The 17,831-nt window shown below is 34.1% G+C and overlaps 2 protein-coding genes across 2 annotated transcripts in view; both read left to right on the top strand.

The window, feature by feature from the left end:
• The window catches only part of LOC130636648 (zinc metalloproteinase nas-14-like), a 76,285-nt gene that overhangs the window by 49,479 nt on the left and 8,975 nt on the right, over positions 1-17,831 (top strand). The gene's annotated exons all lie outside the window — the stretch shown is intronic.
• Positions 706-16,412, top strand: LOC130636647 (glutathione hydrolase 1 proenzyme-like). The gene is made up of 9 exons (XM_057446438.1): positions 706-1,103; positions 1,911-2,412; positions 9,117-9,345; positions 10,217-10,415; positions 11,986-12,290; positions 12,899-13,053; positions 13,731-13,918; positions 15,428-15,665; positions 15,940-16,412. The coding sequence occupies exons 1-9, from the start codon at positions 1,090-1,092 to the stop codon at positions 16,201-16,203; spliced, it is 2,094 nt and encodes a 697-aa protein (XP_057302421.1). The 5' UTR covers positions 706-1,089; the 3' UTR covers positions 16,204-16,412.

The following is a 17,831-nucleotide window of genomic DNA, read 5'->3' as shown; positions in this document are numbered from 1 at the left end:
TCAGATATTTCTCACAAAGTTATATGAAGTTTACTTTGGGGATGGTGGCAAAATGTTGACTGTTAGATGTTTTCTAACTTTTTTATACCCTAAATGTGGCTAGCAACCTACCCTCTCCAGCTGGAATAGCAGAATAAAAATCATACATTTAACCGCTGTTATGATAACCGATCAAATGAAACTTTTAACTTGCGCTGTAAAAAGACTATTTTAAGTATAATTATTTTCCCTTTGAACTTCAAGCTCTTTAATTCTCCCCCCCCCCCTAATTTACAAAGTAAAGCCGATTTGAAGTTGCGTTAATATTTTTTTGTCTGTCATCAATAATGCTTTGTTTAATCAGATGAGACTGAGGACATAATCAAATAACACAAGAACAATTATTAGAATGAGAGGTAAAAGCAGTATTTTCTTAATTTTGTTACGTTTTTTCACAGTGCTAATTGGTTTATGAAATGATCTGTCCGCACTTTTGCATATGCTCACGTCTACGTATATTTGGTAATATTTTTTAATCAAATTAACACATCAAACGGAAATTTCAAAGCATTCTAATTTCATTTAATCTTAAAATATGTTTTTATAAATACGCAAGACGCAGTTATTAAAAAAAATTGTTGTGTGCACGCCAACTTGGTGACTTACTTGTGCAATTTTTTTTACCTATCTTTTTGTTGTTGTTTTTTTAGCAGTTTTTTTCTGTTCTTTTGCGTATTTCAGATTTGCTGGCCAGCATTTGAACCATAATTTATCTAATGTTACTACGAAAGCTTTGAAAAATTTAAGCTTTAACAGGTCGCTAGCAATGAAAGGTTTTTAATTATAATTTGTTGGTTAATTACAAAAAAAACACCTTGTTATTAACATATTTTTAATTGACCCTGATAGTATTGTTTTTTTTTTCCTGTTTTTATATTTTTATTTTGCCATTATCTCCAAAATGTTAACTTTATTTAAAGAGAAGGTATTACAGGTTGCTAGGTTTTCTTTATAAGAGCATTTCTATGGATTACTGCAGGTAATACCAGTTATTTTTATCCTGTCGATAGAACGACAGTTTATTAAATATTCAAACTCTGGATCAGAAGAATGGACAAGAAAAAGTGAGTTTTTTTAATATGTATTTGTTTTCTTAAGATTATATTTACGCTAAACCTGTTTTGTATAGAAAACTTTTTTTAAAAACATTAATGTGAAAGAACCTTAGAACAGGCCCAGTCTGTAACATATGAACAACAAAACAATACTTGTATTTAGCAAGCTGAATTACAACCATTTTTAGCAGTGAATTTGCTTATAAAATTTTTTTGTAGCTTTATAACAACGTTTTTATCATATTTTTTTGTAACAAATTTCTGAATGTATTTAATCCTGAGTTCGTGAAAAACTATATTATAATATCCGTATACGTCTGTCCGTCTGTTTGTCTGTCTGTCACGCAAAATGGTAGCTTAGCTGCGCAAGTAGCGAGACGCACGCAATGCGGTATAAAAATGAAGGGTGAACTCGTGGATTTTTCCACGGGCTAACGACTAGTTACTTATATTTATGAATTGATAACTCTCTTTTACTTCGATTTTTTTATCTAGCAAAGTTGCATATTGTATTGTACATTATAGTATATTCTACATAATATGCACACCTCTGTATTAAAAAGGCATATCAAAGTAGTTACATAATTCTCCATCTTTGCATAGATTTAAAAAATCCTTAGGATTTTTGCTGATGAACAGCACTGTTTTATGCAACAGAATCAAATTAGCATGCTAAAATCTCACAATGGTCCCAACGCTTTAAGAAGGAATCAAGATTTTGTACACTAATACCTAGACTGTAGTTTAACTTTCTGGCCAAAAAAAGTAGTTACTTCATCGTTTCATAAAGGTGAAGCAAGATCAATTCTTTTATAGTATTACAATCGTGCTGCTGGTCGTCATTGTCGTTATAGTTGCCGCAATCACTTTAGGCGTCACAGTAAACAAAGGTGACGACGACGATGGAAACAGTTCTGCTGTAAAAGCAACCAGCTCTACAGCTATTACAACTAGCTCTACAGTTGGTACGACCAGCTCTACAGATAATACGACCAGCTCTACAGTTGGTACGACCAGCTCTACAAATAATACAACCAGTTCTACAGTTAATTCGACCAGCTCTACAGATAGTACGGCCAGCTCTACAGTTAGTACAACCAGCTCTACTGAGAGTACGACCAGCTCTACTGATAGTACGACCAGCTCTACAGATAGTGCAACCAGCTCTACAGTTGGTACGACCAGCTCTGCAGATAGCACGACCAGCTCTAGCTCTACAGATAGTACGACCAGCTCTACAATGAGTACAACCGGCTCTACTGCCAAGGACTATTACACAAATGGTGCTGTTGCAGCAGATGTTAAAAACTGTTCAGATGTAAGTGGAATTTTGTAAACAAGCTTTCGCTTTAATAGGGAACGCGGGATAAACAGGAATCACAAACAAATGCTTTCTTTTGATTAGAAGATACCAGGGTAGCAGAGTTATTGAGACTTCAACCAAAGTTGCATCTAATGCAGAGTAATGTCAATACTGAGGAAAATTTACATATTAAAAATAAACGGTGTAACGTTTTGAAATATTTTTGTTAAATAGCTAGTGGAGCCACAAGTAAAACCCAGCGTTGAACACCCGTTATAGCAATTAATAAGAACGGTTAACTGTGCCACACATTCAGGTGGTGCGTTCTAGTACAGGTACGCAGTGTGTCGAGTAAATCTTTCGAGTAAAACTTTCCTACACATTTAGCTTAAATGAAAACACATTTTACAACCATTTGTTATCCCGTCATAGCAAAAACAGCTAGCCAAGCTTTTTAATTTTTTCGAAGAATGTTACCGGTAAAAGTTTAAAAATATTACTCCGGGCTGAGCGCTTATTACAGGTAACAATGTCGCACATCAATATTGGTATAAATACCCTTTTCCAAAAAAACTTTATTGCAACTTCGATTTAATAGAAACACATGAAACAGCCTGTCGTAACACTTGTCTAAGCGTTTAGTACAGGTACACTGTGTCGCACATTCGTATAGGCATTTTACCCTGTTTCAAAAAACTGTATCCTTACTTCAGGTTGAATTAAAACACAGTGTGCAGCTGAAACAATCGCTCAGCAATTTTATTTGTGGAATATGTTTAATAAAAAGGTTTTCATGGTATAATAGTTACCTTACTGCATTTCGCATAAGAATTTTTGATTAAGAATTTCGGCGTAGCTAAACTGCACTTGGCTACTTTAACGTAATAAGCCAGATATAAATAAACAACTTTAACTTTAATTGATAATATTTTAACTAACAATTTTCATAACTCCAGCTTACGCACTGGAATAATAACGACATGCTTGACTGATCATTTTCTAACTTTTTTTAATAGCAGAAAGCACGAGAACTGATACTAAAATTAAAAAAAACACAGAAGACAAGTCAATGAACAATCTCTTAGCTACTTTAGCCACTTACTTTCAGAAATTGATTGGAGCATGGTAACCGTAGTTAAGAAGGTGCATGATTTATTTTTAACTCTTTTTGCAAGCAATATGATTAAGGTTTTCCATTAAAGAAAGGTAGAAAATTGGAAAGCAATACTTGGATGACCAGGAGTTTAATAAAGTGATAAAAAAAACACAAAGACTATATGAAAAATTTGTAAAATAAGAGTCATTTTGTAATGAAACCAGATATAAAAGCAGAATATTTCCTTCTAATTAAAAGTAGGGAAAATGCAAAAAAATTTTATAAAAGAAATTATTGGAAAAAGTAGAGTTGAGAAAAACAATCTACCAAAAAAAACTCTGTATAGATGAAATGTTTATTTACAATAAAGCAGCTACTGCTAATAATTTAAATGATTCTTTTGTAAATGTTAGCTTAAAGGTAGCGATTAAAATTCCACTAAGTATAAAGAACTATCAATCTTATCTTAAAACTTTCGATTCGACAATGATTAAATCTGAATTAACCATTAAAAAATTGACGAAAGCATTTGAAATGAATATTACTATAGGACGACCCAAATGAGTTGTAAAGAACCTCCTCCTTGAGAATGACAATGACTTTACTTGACTTTTTGAACATTATGTCTTAGTGTGATTTTTTGAAAGTAAATGATGAAAACTTTGTTTATCCAATGCTTTTAGTATGTAGAACGATGCAAAATAATATTAAGGGTTATATGGGATTATGTGATCATGTGCTTTAGATCAATAGCTCACAAGATATTAGATTTTAAAACTAATTAAATAAATCAAATAACAACATCTAGCTTTTCTTTTTCAACGGGTGAGTTAAACTAGCCTGGAGAATCAGCTTAGTTTTGATTCAATGTTGTAGTCATAGTTACCCAGGTGGGAAAGTATATATTATTTTGATTAGCCTTTCAACCTCTAGAGGCTATGATTGAACAAATTTTGAACAACAGTTGTACAATATATGGACGGGTCATTATTGACGTTGCTAAAACGGTTTGGATGCCTTTTTATAATGTTCTACCACATAAGTGGATCTTCCTACGCGCCCTACAATTAACTTTTTATATTAATACAGTACGGCTGTGAAAATACTGTGCGTCTGTGACATTTGCAAAGAAAAATTTTGATCTTAAGGTGCATTAGTCTGACGTTAAAAAACTTAATTATATTTAGTAAAGCCAACGAGTGAAAGTAACTGACGTCAACTTCCGCTATGGTAGTTTGACGTCACTGTAGACCAAAATTGGACCAATTCCCCAAAGTCAGGGTGCGACCTTTCGGTTGTTGAAGTCTTCAAAACCATCGAACCTCAGTAACTATGTAACTGTTCTTCTAATCCTATACATTTTATTGATAAGCATTTTTGCTTTACACAATAAAGGCAACGGTCGAGAATTGTTTTTAGGAAATGAAACAGTTTATTAACTTAGATGATCCTATACATAATCTTGATGAGAGCTTAACGTAACTTCATTTAAAAAATAAGATATTTTAACACCCTCTTTCCATCACACAAGGAAACTTCGAGCATATTATTATACGCGATTGACTTTAACCCTATTCGGTCCGGATTTTTACGAACATATTATGGGCGCGGACAGGGGGCCAAAAATTTGCCCGAAAATCCAAAAAAATTGAACTAAAATCTACAGAATTATTCGTCTTAATGAAATATATAATGTGTTGAAAATATAAACTAAATACTAAATATAATCTTAACGAAAGGATTTCATATAGATTTTAAGGGGTAGTTTCGAGTAATAGCCAATATACATTGCTCTAAGAGGAACGCGACCTAAAAATTTGGCATGCAGGTGTCTTATAGATAAATATTAAAACTCAGGAAGTATCATAAAAATGCAGCCGAGGAAAAAAGAGTTATAAAATAAATCCCCATTCTCCGACTGAACATGATTAAAGGCGGATTTCCACCAGTGCGAATCTTTCTATCGCTCTAAAATTACACAAAATTTTAGTGCGACAGGAGTTCTACGCTGCAATTGAGTTTCAGTGCGATAGCATGCCAATACAAATTATTTTTTGTGCGAAATTTTCTTATGTGAACACACACATTTTAAGATGGCAGACAGTTCAGAAGAAGAAGAAGCTGTAGCTGCCTAGTCATTAGAAGTATAAGGAAAAAGAGACGAAGAAAATCGCCATTTTCTTGGGTTCGTCAATTTTACAGAGAAAGAGAATTGAAAGGAGTGTATAATCAACTGCTTCAAGAAATGAAATTGCACGATAGAGAATTTTACTTTAGGTATCTAGTAAATTTTAGTTCCAAGTTTGCTTCCTTTTGATAGTTATGGAGAGCATTTCTATTATTTCTTTCTTTGAAACTTTATTTAATATTTTATTTCATAGATTTCTTCGAATGTCTCCTGATAGATTCGAACATTTATTGTCTCTGGTAGGTCCATCAATCCAAAAAAGAGACACAAATTTTCGAAATTCAATTCCTGCAGCTGAACGCTTGGCTCTTACTTTACGCTATCTTGCCTCAGGAGATTCTCAACAATCTCTATCATTCAACTTTCGCATTAGCGCGAGTGCTATTTCACGAATTCTGTCTGAAACAGCTGCAGCAATTTGGCAGAACCTAAGCGAATATGTAAGACCCCCTATGTCTAAAGAAGAGTGGTTAAGAATCGAAAATGAATTCGAAGACACGTGGAATTTCACACATTGTATAGGGGCAATCGATGGGAAACATATTGCCATGGAAAACCCTCCCAATTCAGGATCGCTCTATTACAATTACAAGGGGTTCTACAGCATCATACTGTTAGCAGTCTGTAATGCTAAGTACAACTTCATTCTCGTAGATGTAGGACAATATGGAAGTAACAACGACTGTGGTGTCTTATCAAAGAGTCAAATTAGAATGCAACTGAAAAATTAATACCTTCAAATCCCACCACCTACGTGACTAGCTGGATGTAAATTTAACCCATTACCTTATTTTCTAGCTGGAGATGAAGCTTTCCCCTTAAAGAAAAATATGATGCGCCAATATCCTGGCAAGCTGAACGAGCCTGAGAGAGTATATAACTATCGCCTATCTCGTGCCAGGCGTGTTATTGAAAACGCGTTCGGTTTATTGCGGGCTAGATGGAGAATATTTAGCCGCCCAATAAAAGCATCGGTAAAAAATGTTGAAAATTTTACGCTCGGAGCAATTGCTTTACACAATTACTTACGCCAAACTGAGGCCGCAATGTATTGTCCAAATGGTTTTGTCGATAGCACAGACACGAATGGGGAGATTACGCCTGGGGAATGGAGAAGACAGGTGGGGCAGAACGAAGGATGTCTTTATGACTTATGTAATGTACGGGGCTCCCGGCCAGAAAGAAGTGCTACAGAAATGCGGGAAGCAATCAAGGATTTTGTGAATAGTGAAGAGGGTGCTGTTGAATGGCAGTACCGACATGTAAGGCGTACATAAATATTTTGAAAAGACCTTTTACAATGTTGTATTTACAGTTTTGTTTTATGCAAAAAAAAAACTATTGTTTTTCATTCAACAAATTTGTGTAATACCCTTTATGATCGGTTTTATCTTCATGCAATGGCTGCTGTTGCTGGTATACGGGGCTTCCATAGGCGTTGAAATGGAGAGAATTACCAAAACTAGGAGTTGAGGGTGGGGACATCATGTGTAGCTGTCGTTTAGGCTGCGACCCATTCCAAGCCTCCATTTGACATTCATAGATTGCAGTTTGAATTGTGTGCTTTAGCATAATCTTGCTTCGCCCAGATACTTGTCTTAATTCTTCAGCAACCATTTCCCCAAACAGGCCATCTGCGTCCTTTTTAGCACTACCACGTTGAGTTGCTTTCAATGCACAAGCCTCGCCGCTGCTCTTCAAAGCAAACGTTTCTGTTTCTTCTTTCGTACTCTTATGCCCGCTCCTCTTTGTTAAAGTAACAGATGGTGGATCAATAGTTGTCATCTTGGCCAAACTTGGTGATTTTGTAGCAGGGTCATTCTCGTTATTTAAATAATCTTCAACCGCTGCCTCCGAATAAGAATCAATATCTTCCTCATCCTCCGGAGCCGCTATATTTGATTTTGTGTCTCTCATTTGATAATGCTTATCAAGCCAAGATAAAAAAGAGTATTCTTTCAAATCTTTGACACATGATTCAACGTCAGCCTGATCCCGATGCAGATTTCTTTTTTAGGTTATTCTTTTTCTTGCTGTATCTTTTTTTCAAGTTGTCCCATCTTGGAATAGCTTCACCTTAAAACAGTTGAATTTAAAAACATATTTTTTCCAAATAAGTAATAGAACAAGCTGAATACGCTCAAGTTTTAACAGCGCAAAAATGTAGCGCATTGAACTGACAAACAAGGATAAACTTTACCCTCTTCACATCCTAACTCCTCCTCAACATTCTTCCAAGCATTTGCCACTCGATCTTTTTCTCGATACTCTTTGCAACTTTTGTCGTACAGACATGAAAAATTTCGAACAGCCTCTGCTAAATATTCATCTTCCCTTAAGTCGCACCTATTTGTTTTTCCCATTTTATAAAAACTTTTTTTACGACACTGCTCGGTTCACAACGCATATGAAACTATTTCTTGTACTCAACACGTGTAAGCATGTGCTGAAGTTAAATTTCAATAGAATCTATTCAATTTTTTTAAATGGACATTCGGTATTTCTTTAAAGTTGCACTTTTAGGCGAAACCTCAGAGCGATAAATATCAAAACTTTTTGATAATTGTCGCTCTGACTATCGCACTGAAATTGGGCGATAAGAGCAAATAAAGTGTCGCTCTGCAATTTCCACTAGTGCGAAAAAAGATCAATGGGTCAAAAAAGCCAGAGCGATAAGAGAATTCGCACTGATGGAAATCCAGCTTAAGTCTCGTAGAATCAACTTAATTCGTCAGCAAGTTTGTTGTTAACGGAGAATTGACTACTGTCATAAAAATAAAAATGTTGCAAAAATGGTAGAATTTTATCGATTGTTGAGGGAAACAAGTAATATTGTAGAATTAGACAAAAATGAAAGAATAAAAATTAATAACTTTTAATAATGTTTTTGACTGCTCCATTTAAAATAATATTTAGCAGAGTAAATATTTTCTTAAGCAACGAAGTAAACTGATTTAATAATATATTGTGTCAAGGGGTAAAAAGTGCACTTGTCATAATTAGATAACCAAAAAAATCAGTAACAATTGGAACACGCATGTTGATTCCATCTCTTGACAATAATAAAAATACAATAACCTGAAATAAAAAGTTTATAAAAGACAGCAGTTTTAAAGAGGATATTTTATAGATACTGTTGTAGAAATTTAAAATAATAAACAAATCTCTTTGTGGCAAACAGATGTAGAGGAAAAGTTCATTACTTCCGTTATTTTGGTGGGTGATTGCGTCATAGTGATTAGGGAAAGAAACTTCGCACAGAAATATAAAAAATTCTATTTTATATTTATCGCATTTATTTTATATATAACAGAAAACAGGTGTGGAGACGTTACAATTAAGTATTTCAAGTTTGCCAGTTCCAATTTAGACGTGACTGTGCATGCAAACGTCACTTTTAGAGTTAAACTCTAGGTTATATAATGTATTTGTTAGGTTGGTTTGGAAATGTTGAAAGCAGGAGGACATGCTGTAGATGCTACTATTGCGACTTTGATTTGCGTAGGAGTGGTAAATCTGCACTCTTCAGGTGTCGGTGGTGGAGGTTTTATGACACTGTACGATAAAGCAAAGAAAAAAACTGTAGTGTTTGACTATAGAGAGACGGGTCCAACTGGCATGCATGCAGATTCTTATGCTCATGACGAAAATGCAGCGAAAGTAGGTATGAACATGATTATTTGAGGATAGCGGCAAGTTTTTTTAAAACTTTATTTGTTGATACAATTCTCCGGAGCAACATTGGAAATAACTTTTTGCTTGAAAGATATGTTTTTGAATCAACTTTGTCTCCAGGATTATAGGAAAGAGACAATAGACGCTGGGAACGAGGTTGGTTTTGGATCTAATTTTGCGACTAACTGAAATAATATTGTTAAATTAACTTTAGAAATTTGATTTTTTTTTTTGAATAAGTGACTGATAATTAAAGTTAAGCTTATTTAAGAATCATGTTTAGCTAAGAAAAGAGATTAAATGTGTAATACTTACTATGTTAATATTTCACTAATCGATAAGTTGTGAAAAATGTACTTTCAGAAATTTATTTAGCCCTTTTTGACGCACAGTTACAGAGATATAAGGTTGTACTTGTACTTTCAGCGAACGGTTAAAGAGATATAAAGTTTGTTTATTAAAAAGTTCATTATGCCTGAAAAAAAATCCAAACCAAAGGCGGTGTACTACATGATTTCTCTGCCCTAATCTCTGATTCTGGGGTCACTCAGGAGTAATTTTTGGACTATTATGAGAACTTTTGTCAACATAAGTTTACTAGCAAGCTTCTTCTGCTATGACTGTGTAACAACAAGTTGTAGCTTTTGTTCTTATTTATCAAAAGTTGCGAGAAAGTTATTTCTTAATAAAGTATATTGCACCAAAAATGATGTCGTAAAGCGCTTCAACTGGATGTGAAGTACGGTTTATCTATACGTAACCTGGCTTTTTACGCCTTGTTACAAAGTTAGTTAATTGAAAAGCCAAAAAAAATTTAAATCAGCGTTAACAAAAAATAACTAATTTACATTACTTTTAAGGCGGCTTAGCGGTCGGCGTACCTGGTGAGATCAGAGGCCTAAAAATGGTTCATGACAGATATGGAAAGTTACCTTGGGCCAAGTTATTTGAACCGGCAATAAAAATGGCTGAAGAAGGTACCAGAATAGGAAAGCATATGGCTTCAAAAATGTCGTCAAGTTCTACAAAGGCAGCTATTCTGGCAGATCCTGGGTTAAGGTAAGAGCCAATTTTAGTTTTTCTTTATTACTGGCAGGACACCTTTTTAAAACTGCAATATTCAACTGCTTTCTAGTTTATCTTAGAACTTTCGATGGGTAGGACATCTTGGGGAAATAGTACTAAAGATACAGTTTATTCGAACATTCGTTGGTCCCAATAGAAATCCACTTAACGCAAATGTTTTCCTTAAACTTTAAAGAAATTAATTGACTGCTCATTTTCAATGATTTTTTATTTATTTATTATGGTCACAGGCAGATATGGTGATTTAGTTAACTGCATCGTCCTCATTCTTTGCAAATTATCATAACATGAAAGAGTTTGATATATTCTAGTTGGTTTGTTTATTAGAAACTGTCAAAGCGTAAATTTGAAAGATCGAGTCTCCATAGAGTGACAAGTGACAATTTTTTAGTTCTGCATACACATTTTAACTTGGCATCAATAAACATTTATTTTATTTATTTTTTAATTCGCTGCCCTTAACCGATAATAAGTTTTTTTATTTTCTAATTTCTGAGACAGGGAAGACTCAAGAACTTCAACTAGTAGCATGTCATTTTAGTTAACAACCGTGTGCTATCGATAGACGTAACACAACTTAATTTACAACATAAAATTGACCCTTGTTGTCTCATAAATGCGGCTTCCTGAACAAAAACCTTTTCATCTTAAGCAGTGTGCTATCCTATGCAGTGTACCATCTTATGTAGTGTGCCAACTTATGTAGTGCGTCATCTTATGTAGTGCTTCATTTTATGTAGTGTGCTATCTTATGTAGTCTGCCAGCTTATGTAGTGTGCTATATTATCTAGTGTGTCACCTTATGTAGTGCTTCATTTTATGTAGTGTGCTATCTTATGTAGTCTTCCAGCTTATGTAGTGTGCTATATTATCTAGTGTGCCATCTTATGTAGTCATCTTAAAATGGTAGCTACACTGGATGTGAAAAACTTCATACTAGACCATACTAGGGTCGAAACCCGGTACTGTACCGAATAACCCTCCAAAGTTAATTAAAACACGGATGTAAACACTAACAATATAAACTATTCAAAGCAAAATATTTCTCTCATTGTTCGAGAACCATGCCTTGCACAACCTTCAGAAACTTGAAATCTAGTGACTTGGTCAATTATTTAATTTTTCCCAGACGTTGTTTACAACTTGTTAATCTATTTCATATATTTTTCATTAATTTAGTCAAGTGCTTTAGCTGATCATTTAAGCAATAACAACAACAGAGATTTATGATTTATATCTTCTTTTCTGGTTAACTGTTTCACCAATCGTTGCCAAAAAAAATTAAAATCAAAACTTTCCAAATCGAACCAAAGTGTTGTCCTGCAACTCTGTAGAGGCCAGAGAAAGGCCTGGAAACCAATGTCCTCTACTATCCTTTAGCTTTGCCTAGTTTTTTACACATTTCATTTTTTTGCTTCTTTTATTTTTAGGCATTTTAATTGAAAAAATGAAGAGAACCAACTTCTCGTTTTTTGCAAACAACAAAGTTATGTGTCGAAGTTGTATATGCTGCTTAAAAATATGAAATGTTTTTTATTTTAAGAGAAATTCTGGTGAAAGAGAATAACATGTTAAAAGAAGAAGGAGATATTATTGTTAACAAAAAATTGGCCAATACACTCAGAATACTTAAAGACAATCCAGAAGACCTTTACACAGGAAATATATCGAAGTCATTTTTAAGAGACGTCAAAAACTACAGTGGCATTATGACGGCGGATGATATGAAAAATTACGAAGTTTTAGAGAAAGTACCTATAAAAACAACTTTAAATGGATTAACACTTCATACAACTCCTTTACCAGGAGGTGGTTCTGTTCTAATACACATCTTAAACATGGTAAAAGGTAAGTGAATATGATTGTATATGAGTGTAAGAAGTGTTATGTTGTACGATAGTGAGACATGGGCAGTGAAGCAGGAAGATCTTGACCGTTTAGAAAGAAATGATATGAGAATGGTTAGGTGAATGCGTAACGCCAGTCTGAGAGACAGAAAGAGTTCAGATGAGCTAAGAAGCAGGCTAAGTATCCGTAGAATTAAAGATGATATCCAGATAAGAAGATTGATTTGGCTGGGGCACTTAGAAAGAATGGAGGGGGATAATTGGGTAAGAAATTGTAGAGACTTGATAGTTCCTGTGGCAAAGCCCAGAGGAAGACCGAGAATGACTTGGTAGGATGTTATAAGGACAGATTTGATACAGAGGAAGTTGAGTTTAGATCTAACAAAGTCTAGATCAGATTGGAAGAGGGTCATTAATATACCCGGTCCAACCCATGCTAGCATGGAAAACGGACGCTAAGCCGAGAATGATGATGAATGATGATGATGACGAGTGCAAACAAAAGGTAGCTAGCAAAGTATAAAATGGTTAAAAATGAACGGTCAAGAACTTTTTTTGATTTTTTATTAATTATATTATGCGTCTTTAGATTTCTTTACTTTCTCCTAGGGTACAACTTCAACGCATCATATTTGGACACTGTTGATGAGAAAGTGTTAACGTATCACAGAATTGTGGAAAGTTTCAAATTTAGCTATTCGAAACGTCCACATCTGGGTGATCCTGATAAAGTACCTGCTGAGAATAAAACTGAATTTGATAAAGTAAGTTTTGCATAATTTAGTAAAGTCAGCATGGTTTGTCGACAGAGTAGTGCAAAATCTTTTATGGCTCTATTTTGTTTTCATTTATAAACTTTCTTTCTCCTGAAAGTTACAGAGCTGTGGTATATTACAACAATTATAACAGAATTACATAATTAGAGACACCCAAGCAAAAAAGCTTTTACGGCTATAGCGGATAATGCAGGCAAATGGAAAGAAACCAAGGGTTGTAAGAAGATTTAGAAATAGTAAAAACAAACAAATGCTACTGAAAAAAATTCGTAAATTATGAGCGCATTTAACATTTTGAAGAAGTTATCTATAAACCCCCATTTGCTCTCTTTTTTTACAAATTTGACAAAACCGTTGAAGATTTTTCTAGTGTTTTAACATGGCAACAACTGGTTGGTTCTCATCTAAACTGTCTGTCAACTTAAGATGATAACAGCCATATCATAGTAATTCTTTGTTGCTCTTTCAAAGCAGGAGACGATGATGATGCGGTTTATTTACGTAACACTAACATGGAAGTTGTGTAGACATAAAGAGTGTTTAGTAGAACATAGGGTTTTGATAACAGTTCCATTCTTGTATTTGTTTTGTTATGTTTTTGTTTCTCTTGTTTTTTTTAAAAAAAAATTAGAAATATTAGTTAAAATACTTTGTATGTATCCTAGGTGAAAGAAGGCATAATAAGTCAAGATTTGGCTGACATGAATCGCATGAAAGTGAATGACACTTCCACGCAAGAGAATAGTTATTACGATCCATTCTTCACGACAACTGAAAACCATGGCACTACACACGTTTCAGTGATTGATAAAGATGGAAATGCTGTAGCAGCCACCGATACAATCAATTTTTCGTAAGTTTCGTTTGTTGAATCTGAATTAAAATATGTCTGTACGTCTGTCTTTTATAGCCAATTTAAAAACTGGGCGTTTTGTAATAAAAAATGCCAGCATAATCGAAAGGGTGCTTTATATAGCGATGCAGGAAATGTCTATGACAAACAATCACCTTGTGAAAGTTTTCACGGACTAACGTCTAGTAAAATAAAATAAAAGCGGAGTTACCTGAAGGGTTAAAGGAATTATTATCACCTATTACGTTGGGCTTTTTCCTACGCTTTAATATTAACGCGTAAGAAAAAGTTTTCTCCATTTTTCTTTTCCTTGTTTATTGTTCTAAGTGCGTCAGTTTTAGGCCCGTGCTTGGAGTTATTCGAACCACGCATTGTCCTGAAAAGTGGCCTTTTTCGGACTTTTTGATCAAATGACTTTGATGGATTTTTTATATTTTCTTTATTGTCACCAAATTAATATAGTCTTTGCTTTTTACTTTTTCGGCTTTTTTCCAGCCATTTTGTTCCGGCTTTTTATAACTTAATAGTTAATGCGAAATGTTCTCTGGCAGTCGTTTTTAAATACGCTCACTTTTTTGTGTCTTTTTGGTGAAATTTCAGGGCGAACAATGATAACTATTGGTGCAGCTAACACTATTGCTAGCTGTATCAGTACTGGCGGCATCAAAAGAAAAGGGTTTTTATGTTTATTTTTCGTTTTCTGTTTTATAGCTATGTCTACGTCTTTTTTCCTTTCCTTTTAATTATATGAATCTATAGCTGGTGGGATATTTATCAAATATGTTGGCTAGCTAAAAACGTTAATCAAACAATATCCATATAAACTTTCAATATATTCATACGTTTTTGAGGAATAATAAGAAACCGAAATGCAGTAAATACAGTTATAAATTTGGACACTTATCTAAAAATCTGTCTTATTTAGCTACCTGCAACTTTTTTGCCGTTAAGATGGAAAGCACATATACACCTAGTTGGCTATAATACTCTACCTAATGTATTTCCAATCCTGGGCATGATATGGGTTAGTGGGGGAGGGGGGGGGGGAGGAGGGCACTATGTTCTTCATGTGCAGCGACTTGTAAGAAGCAATATTTTGATTAGAATCTGGTTTATAGTTGATTTAAATACAAATACTGACTAGAAATGTGATGACGTCAGCAGGAGCCACACCCAAATATGGAAGAAACGACACATAATGTTTTTTGTATTCAAATCAACCAAAGAAAAGATTACAATCAAAAAGTTACTTCTAACAAGTCTCTGCACACGAAGCTGTAATTTGTAACACAGTGACCTTCACTAATTGCAAGAAGGTTTTTCTTGGCGACTTTTCAAAATAGATACACAGAAGTAACTTGTTAAAATTCCCCAAAGGGCAGGCTGCAAACACTTTGCTTTTATAAACAGACAGACAGCGAGCATTGTTATGTATATAACAGGATCATAATACTACGCATGCAGTAACGTATTGCTTTAAAAAAAGCCGTTTGAACTTCTTTTTTTTAGTTTTGGGGCAAAATTTCGATCAATGGAAACTGGTATTATATACAACAACGAACTAGCTGATTTTTTCTTAAACTCCACTTACGGTGATACATATCCGACGCCATTTTATAACGCTCCAGGTGCTGGACGTCGACCTCTTTCATCAACCTGTCCGTCAATTTTAGTTGACAAAGATGGAAATGTTGTAATGGTGGTTGGTGGTTCAGGGGGTACCAGGATAACACTTTCTACCGCTTGGGTAAGGGTTTTAGAATAATACTCTGTCTTTTGTGGCACAATTTCTATTGTAGATTATAGTAAATTTGAAACATTTGAAACATTTGAGATAATAGGAATTATGTAGATATCAAAGAGAGGCACCTTTTCAAAATAAACTAACTTTGTTGCAGTATTCAAATCTAACTTTTATTATCTATTTGGATTAATTATAATAAAGAAATCCATTCTAGTTAGTTAGTTAATTCCTTTTTATTAGAACAACTTAATGCTAGAAATTTTAACTCGTTCTTTAGGTTATCATTAAAAAGTTGATGTTTTCGTACAATTTAACTTCGGCTGTGGAAGATGCTCGTCCACAACACGCGTTTTTTCCAGAATACATTCGAAATGAAATAGGTTATCTCCTCTCCGACGATATTGTGGAAGGTTTGGAAAAAAAGAATCACAAAATTCTAAAATCCAGTCTTAATGCTATAGTTCAAGCTATATATGTTGAGGGTGAGAAAATTTACGCGAAATCTGATCCAAGAAAGGAAGGTGTGGCAGCTGGATATTAATTTCGCACATGAATACAGTGTTATACAATTATATTTAAGGGAAATTAGAAGATTACAGCATTCTGATTATAATTCTACATTAATAACTCATACACAAACCTGCGAAGTAAGAGACTAAGCAATAGATTTTTTCCACGTTACACACATGCACATAACTTTTAATGTTATACACGTTTGATAAATTTTAAATGATTTTAAAATCAATTTGACTTGGAGTTAGTTGTCCCTTTTCCTTGATGTTACATGTATGACCCGTGAAATGCAATGTGTAGTCTTGTGTCGCGGTAAAGTAGAATCCGTGAAGTTACGATATTTGAGTCTAGTTTTGTTTGGAAGATAGGAATGTTTTGAGTAAAAATGTACCAGAAAATCAAGAGTGAAACTTAAAATTATTACTCTCTGAATTATTTTGCTGATATGTAGAACATTCGAAACCTATTCAGCGGAACAATTTTTAGCAGTGAGAATTTTAGTAGATAATAGAGGTTTGTTAAACCCTCGATAAGCACAACAATATAGCATAGTAGGTAAATTAAGTATTACTTTTTTCTTTAATAATAGCCGTATTCCGTCTGTCTGTTTGTGCACAATATAAACATTGCGCTACAGAAACACGAAATATGCGATATATAGAGAACGGGAAACCCCGTGGATTTTTCTACGGGCTACCTAAAATAATAGCCGTCGTCTGTTTGTTTCTCCGCAAAACGGTACTGCAAGTAGCAAGACATTCGAAATGCGGCAAAAAAGGACGAGTGACTCCGTCGATTTATCCACGGGCCAACGACTAGTCTTTAAAATTTTTTTGTTTTGTTTTAACAAAGGACAAATCAATTTCAAACTGTATTTTTGGTATTCTACGCTACACAAATATGATTACTTTCTTCCGTAAAAAATCGAAAAAATTTAACTCTAAGAAATATTTGGAATACTAAACATAAGGACATATAAAATGAAATCGAGTCGCTCTAAAACGCAAAAGAAGTTTAATAAATCTTTACCACATGGAAATAAATTGTAGTCGAAACAAAGGTAAGCCTAAATCACATTTATAAAATATAAAAAAATTTTTTAATTAATACACGAAGAATTTTGGCTTGAAACATCAAGGGTTTTCTCAAGTGTTTGAAAAGATATAATTAAACGTCTACAAAACGTTCCAGAAAATGATTGCACATTTTATTTACAATACACCGAGAATCAACGGGGGGTTTTCATTAAAAACAAGAAGCCCTGGGGGCTCTAAGAATTTCCGCGCGCTACCAAAATATTTGATGAAAACCTGCTAATTCGTTGTGTTATTGTGCTAAACATTTGAAGGGGTTTGGTGCATGAACCTCTGAAGATAAAGCCCATCAGTGACATTATATCTTAGAACAAACGCAAACAAAACGAAACGTGTCATAATAAACTCACATTTTAAAAGAAATTGCTAACAAAAAATACAGCCTATTATTCATGGTTGAAAGTCTTGCGATTGAAACGTTTATGGTCTTAAACGGCATTAGTTGACAAAAAATCAAAATTTTGATGTGACCGTCATTTTCAGCATACTTTTTTTATTAACTGTGTCAATTTTTGTCGAAAATAAAGCAGTTTTAATTTTTGGATAAATTTTGGCCTGAAAT

This window comes from Hydractinia symbiolongicarpus, chromosome 3, assembly GCF_029227915.1.
Source record: "Hydractinia symbiolongicarpus strain clone_291-10 chromosome 3, HSymV2.1, whole genome shotgun sequence".
NCBI classification, from domain to species: domain Eukaryota; kingdom Metazoa; phylum Cnidaria; class Hydrozoa; order Anthoathecata; family Hydractiniidae; genus Hydractinia; species Hydractinia symbiolongicarpus.
This window is presented reverse-complemented; position numbering and strand designations above follow the sequence as displayed.

Coding starts and splice junctions, on each gene's coding strand:
- LOC130636647 (XM_057446438.1), top strand. Junction 2,413..9,116: donor ATGTTAAAAACTGTTCAGAT/GTAAGTGGAATT, acceptor TGTATTTGTTAG/GTTGGTTTGGAAATGTTGAA. Junction 10,416..11,985: donor CTGGCAGATCCTGGGTTAAG/GTAAGAGCCAAT, acceptor TTTTATTTTAAG/AGAAATTCTGGTGAAAGAGA.